Below are 5,952 nucleotides of genomic sequence, written 5' to 3' on the forward strand. Positions count from 1 at the left end.
TCACACCCTGCTGTGAGATGTGGCAGCTGCCATTATGAGAGCACACAGGCCTTGAGGACAGTGTGGGAACCCCTGTTTCAGGGAAGGCACTTCAGGTCATTTTGGTCTGAGAAGCAGAAACTAGCTGGAGGGCCAGGGTGGAACCAGGGCAGTGAGTTTTCTCAGGGGGGTGTGTGTGTTCATAGCCATAGCAATTTTATATTCACGATGCTGGAGGTGGAGGAGTATCCGGTGTGATTTCATGGAGCTGGCCCTTACGGGAGCTTCCTGGAATTAATCCACTGAGCATGCATTTATGAAGCTTCTCCTCTGCGCTCTGTGTGCTGAGAACTAGGAATAGAGAAAATGCTGAGAGCTCCTGCCCTTAGAGTCCCCAGAACAGAGCAGGACAGTCCAATGGAAGCAGAGTGTGAGCCTCGTGGAACATAACATTGTCTAGCAGCTATATTAAAAGAAAACAAGCCCAAGGGCGGGCACAGTGGCTCACGCCTGTAATCCCAGCACTTTGGGAGGCCAAGGCGGGCAGATCACCTGAGATCGGGAGTTCAAGACCAGCCTGACCGACATGGTGAAACCCTGTCTCTACTAAAAATACAAAATTAGCCAGGCGTGGTGGTACATGACTGTAATTGCAGCTACTTGGGAGGCTGAGGCAGGAGAATCGCTTGAACCTGGGAGGCGGATGTCACAGTGAGCTGAGATCGCACCACTGCACTGTAGGGCAAAACTCCATCTCAAAAAAAAAAAAAAAAAAAGGCTCTATCAATTGTTCTCATATTTTTATTTAACATCCACGATGTTATCTCAGATGTAATCAACATAAAACTTGACTGCATTATTTTGCATGCTAAGTTTTCCAAATCCAGCTTCGTGTCACACCTACAGCACATCTCACTGGAGCTATCCACATCCCAGCCATCCAGACGTGAAATAGTCACAAGACAGGGCAGGCAGGGCTGCGGAGGAGGCCGGCAGGGGCCATGATGGAGTGCCCATCCTGCACTGTGGTCCCAGCAAGTTTCTTCCTGCTGGCAAGAAGCCTGTCCCAGGCTGGCAGGGGACAGCGTGAGGTGCAGCCTACGGACTGGGAAAGGGGTGTGGAAGGGCCATGCCTCAGTCCTAAAATCCAGGCCCAGAAGTGGCCCAAGTCACTTCTCTGCCTTTAATCACACAGCCATACCCGGTGGCAATATGGGAAATGGAATCAGGCTGGGTAGCCAGAAACCCAGGAAGAGGGGAGAACAGACCTGGAGAGGGAAGAAGTCTCTGGCCACCAGGGGCTAAAGAGCCTTCGATGAGGTGGTGAGGTGGTGGAGTCCTGGGCTCGGACCCAGGGTGGATGGCTAAGGTGCCCATGCAAGGGCTTAGCCGCCCCAACAGATGTGGGTTTTGGGCCCACAAGAGTGCCTGTGCCTTGTGACAAGAATTCACCATGCTTTTGTCTCTGCAGCCTGAGAACAGCTTTGACTTAGTCAGCAGGGAGCTGTATGCGCATTCCATCAGGAAGCTGCAGGCCCATGTCCTGTTCATCAAGTGAGTCTGGACCAAGTGTCCTTCAGTCACCCCCAAAAGACACATGGGCGCCAGGAATCTCCAGGAGGGAGCCCTGGCATGAGGCTCCAAGTTCTCTGTGTTGACCACACCGCTGAGGCTCAAGATCTTTTTCGGGAAGCCCCCCTGGCAGCAGGGTCATGGAAGGAGGAAGGTCAGAGGAGGGGAGGGCTCAGGCAGCAGGTGATGGGCCAGGGCCGTCCCACACCCTTCCACAGGTGTCAGTGGGGGGCATGCCCAGGAAAGGCTCCATGACCAGTGAGCACAATCTCGGCTGACTGCAACCTCTGTCTCCCGGATTCAGGCGATTCTCCTACCTCAGCCTCCCAAGTAGCTCAGACTACAGGTGCCCGCCACCATGCCTGACTTTTCTATTTTTAGTAGAAATGAGGTTTCACCACGTTGGCCAGGCTGATCTCCATCTCCTGACCCCATGATCCACCCGCCTTAGCCTCCCAAAGTGCTGGGATGACAGGCATGAGCCACCGTGCCTGGCCCACCATAGACAATTTTTAAGCCATAAAAAGAAACAAAGCACTGAGATGGGCTCCAGTGTGGATGAACCTTCACGCTAAGTGGACGAAGTCAGACCCAACCATCTACGTGTTGTATGACTGCACTCACGCTCAAGTCCAAATAGAGCACACTGCAGAGACAAAGCCAGTTCATGGTTGCTCAGGACTGGAAGCCTGTTGCGGGGGGTGTGTGTGTGTGTGTGTGAAAGCGCAGAGATTTGGGATTTCTTTGGGGGTGATGAAAATGTTCTGTAATTGTGACGATGGTCTCACAACTCAACGTATTAAAACCCACGGGATTGTAGATTTTCAATGGGAGGATTGTAAGATGTAAATTCTCTCAGAGCAAGTGTGGACTCCAGAGCCTGTTCAGATCCCAGCTCTGCTATTCAGGGCTGTGACTGTGGCCAAGTCCTGAACTCCCTGCGCCCCAGCAGGGCGGTACCTTAAGCACTCGCTTGCGCCTGGCTTGTGCCAGCTGAGTGTGAGCTGAGATTAACTGAACCTCAAATCCAACCCAGGGTCAACAGACCCAGCTGTGGGAGATGGGGTAGCCCAGGCTTTGGTTTCTCCTCAGAGGCCTGAACCCAGGGCAGGATGAGGGCAGTGCTGGGAGGCGGTTCTAAGATGAACCCCAACAACCCCAACTCCTCACTTTCCAGAGCAGTCCACGGATATTTTGATGTGAGAAGAGTTACTATAGCAAGGAGTCCCTGTCGTTCATGATACACACGCTGAAGTCCACCCTCAAAGAGGTAAGGCGGGGCTCAGGCACCTGGTGTCCGGCCACTGTCACCCACGCTGGTCCCACCTCACCCATCTCTTCTCGTGCACTGGGAAGACCCCTGGTCTGGCCCCAGGCCCAACAAGTGACCGCCAGGATCTCTCAGGCCTCACGCTCCACTGTGGTCAGTCCCTAGAGGCCTGGGGACACACGTCATCAGAATTCAGGAAACAGAGACCTTTGGTGGGGAGAGTCTTTTATCATCCTCGAGCACCCACCCTCCTTCCTGGGCCAGGCACAATTAGGTGACCCAACTGCCAGAGACAGGCCCACAGTTTTTATTTTTTGAGACAGGGTCTCATTCTGTTGCTCAGGCTGCAGTGCCGTGGCTCAATCGTAGCTCACTGCAGCCTCAAACTCCAGAGCTCAAGTGATCCTCCCACCTCAGCCTCCTGAGTAGCTGGGACTACAGGTGCACGACATCATGCCCACCTAATAGTCCCACCTTTTTTTTTTTTTCTTTTTTGAGACAGAGTCTCACTCTGTTGCCCAGGCTAGAGTGCAGTGGCAAGATCTCGGCTCACTGTAACCTACACCTCCCAGGTTCAAGAAACTCTTGTGCCTCAGCCTCCTGAGTAGCTGGGATTACAGGCATCTGCCACCATGCCCAGCTAATTTTTATATTTTTAAGAGACGGGGTTTCTCCATGTTGGCCAGGCTGGTCTCAAACTCCTGACCTCAGGCGATCTGCCCGACTTGGCCTCCTGAGTGCTGCTTTTGCAGACAGAAGACACCGCACCCAGCCTAGTCTCACGTTTTATAGGCTCCCAAACCACAGCAGAACACCTGGCTGCCTCATCCCTCTGCACCCATCGCACCAGTGGGTGTGCTGGCTGTAGGTGGGGGTGGCTGTGCCTGGGTTCCTGGGAGCACCTGGTGATTCACGGTCACCTACCCACAAACACCTGACCCTGGGGCCTCTGCAGGTTTCCCGGTGTTGTCACAAAGGGAAGAAGCGCACCTGTTGCTGGCCGGTCGCCTGGTCAGAGCCAAGGCAGACAGGGCCTTCCTGTCTGGCTTCTTGAAGGCAGGCACAAGTCTGCAGGCTGCTCACGCCCCCATCTGATTATTTTTTCTCACGAGGACCTCCTCTAATACAATCACAGCAACCCTGGCCTTGACCCCGCCCTGTCCCTGCCGTGCAACTTCACAACTCAGCTGGGAGGCCTCCAAGTCCCCAGGGCTTACACACCTCCTGGGGTGCTATGCACTGACCTGGCTCCAACGCATTGAGTGTGTGGGGAACTCACCACAGGAGCCGCTCCTGCCCTGCAGGGAGCCTGAAGGCTGTGGGAGGGCCCTGACCCCAAGGGCCTATGGAGCTCCCTAGGCTCCTCTGGCCACACCTCACCACACACCCTCTCCCTTCTCCAGCGGTTCCAGTTTGTGGAAGTCCCAGGCAATCACTGTGTCCACATGAGGGAACCCCAGCACGTGGCCAGTATCATCAGCTCCTTCTTACAGCGCAAACACACGCTCACAGCCTAGCTGTAACTCTGGGGCTGGAACTATGACGACCTCGTGCTCCCAGACTCAATACTGGGAATGTGAGTTCCCGAGCCCCGCAACAAGGCCAGGTGTGTGGGGACAGGCCTCACTGGTCTTGAAGCCCAGTCTAGGATGTAGTCAGGGGAAGGAGTAAGATTCCAACTTCAACATCTGTGACCTCAAAGGGGAGACAGAGTCTGGGTTCAGAGGGCTGCTGTCTCCTGGCTAATAATCTCCAGCCAGCTGCAGGAAGGAAGGGCGGGCTGGGGCCACCTAGCCTTTCCCTGCTGCCCAACTGGGTGGAAAATAAAAGCTGCTCGCATTCTCACTGCTTTTGAGGCTGTTTCCTTACCATCAAGGGCTTTTCCATTGAGGGAAAAGGGAGAAAAGAGCGGATTCCTTCAGAGTCCTTGACAGGAGGGTGTGGAGGCAGGAGGCGGAAGGGGCAAATCCTCCTCTGCGCATTCCCAGGTCCCCAGGACTGCTGAAGCCCAAGACCCGAGGGGTGGCCTGGTCCTTCACTCCTGGCCTGTGTGGACTCTCATGGGGCTGTTGGACGTGGTGGCCTCAACCTGGGCCCGTTTCCCAGAGCTCGGCCTCTCGGAGACAGCTGCAGGCCCTGCCTCGCCTCATGTTCCTCCTGGCCCTGCACCTCCAGCCATCCACTGCGGCTCTCGCGGCTCAGTAGGGTCGGAATTTGCGCTGGGCCCGCAGCAGCTCGATCCTCTGCTTGTCCTCCTCGAACTTCTTGCGCAGCTGTGCTAGATCTGGGGGCGAGAGGAGGCGCGGGGCAGGGTCAGACAGCACGCCCCCGGGGTAGCCAGCTTGCTCATGCTCCATCCCTCCTCCCAGTTATTGTGGGGCGCGGGGGGCATGTCTCCCCCACCGACCCAGCCCCCTTCCCAGCTCTGCTTTGGGGGCAGGGTCTGGATCCTGTAAGGAAACAACCCGACGGCAGACCGAGTCCAAGGGCAAGGCCAAAGTGGGAGACGCTGGCACCCCGAGCCTGGAGATGAAGCCCTAGCAACAAAGCAAAGGCATCCGCCCCCACCCCGACCCCTGCGCAAGGGGGAAGGAAGGAGTCCTGACCGCTCGGCCTGGAGCAACCCCGAGAATCGGTAAAGGGACCCCACCCCTAGGGCTGGTGAATGCCGATGGCAACTCTGGTCACTGGGTGGCCCAGGTCAGTGGCAGGCTGATGGCATGGAGGGGGAAGCTGAGGGTCTAGAGCGAGCACAAGTGGGAGCCAAGAGGGCCAGTGAGGCAGGGAAAGCACCAGTGACTGGGCGGATGGCTCAGGGCCTGCTGCAGAGCCCCTCCCTGTGCCCTAGCCAGGAAAAGGAGACTCCTCTCCTGGGCCCACAGGGAAGCTGTCCTGTAGACAGGGACACCAGGCAGTGGGGCAGGAGGCTCAGCCGCAGCACCAGGAGTGGGTCACAGGCGATCAGGTGCACAGCCAGGGGAGGGTCCTGTGCAGGCGACTTGACACACACAACACACACCACACACATACCCCCGCACACCCACACTACCACACCCGCACACCCACACACACCCGCACACCTACACACACCACCCCACGCACACACCACACACACCACCACGCACACACCC

At 56.5% G+C, this 5,952-nt stretch overlaps 1 protein-coding gene and 1 pseudogene across 2 annotated transcripts in view; one reads left to right on the forward strand and one right to left on the reverse strand.

Annotated features, from left to right (window-relative positions):
- LOC105514044 overlaps positions 1-4,666 on the forward strand; it is a 78,655-nt pseudogene extending 73,989 nt beyond the window's left edge. The window contains exons 5-7 of the transcript XR_001002119.1: positions 1,451-1,533; positions 2,729-2,821; positions 4,225-4,666. The product of XR_001002119.1 is annotated as a serine hydrolase-like protein 2 (transcript). The remainder of the gene's footprint in view (positions 1-1,450; positions 1,534-2,728; positions 2,822-4,224) is intronic.
- RRP7A (ribosomal RNA processing 7 homolog A (S. cerevisiae)) overlaps positions 2,178-5,952 on the reverse strand; it is a 4,463-nt gene continuing 688 nt past the window's right edge. Inside the window, exons 2-3 of the mRNA XM_011945152.1 lie at positions 4,967-5,105; positions 2,178-2,197 (exon numbers count right to left, since the gene is read on the reverse strand). Of these exons, the coding sequence (XP_011800542.1) occupies positions 5,020-5,105 (86 nt within the window). The 3' untranslated portion in view covers positions 2,178-2,197; positions 4,967-5,019. The remainder of the gene's footprint in view (positions 2,198-4,966; positions 5,106-5,952) is intronic.

Source organism: Colobus angolensis, unplaced genomic scaffold, assembly GCF_000951035.1.
Source record: "Colobus angolensis palliatus isolate OR3802 unplaced genomic scaffold, Cang.pa_1.0 Scaffold239, whole genome shotgun sequence".
Taxonomy (NCBI): domain Eukaryota; kingdom Metazoa; phylum Chordata; class Mammalia; order Primates; family Cercopithecidae; genus Colobus; species Colobus angolensis.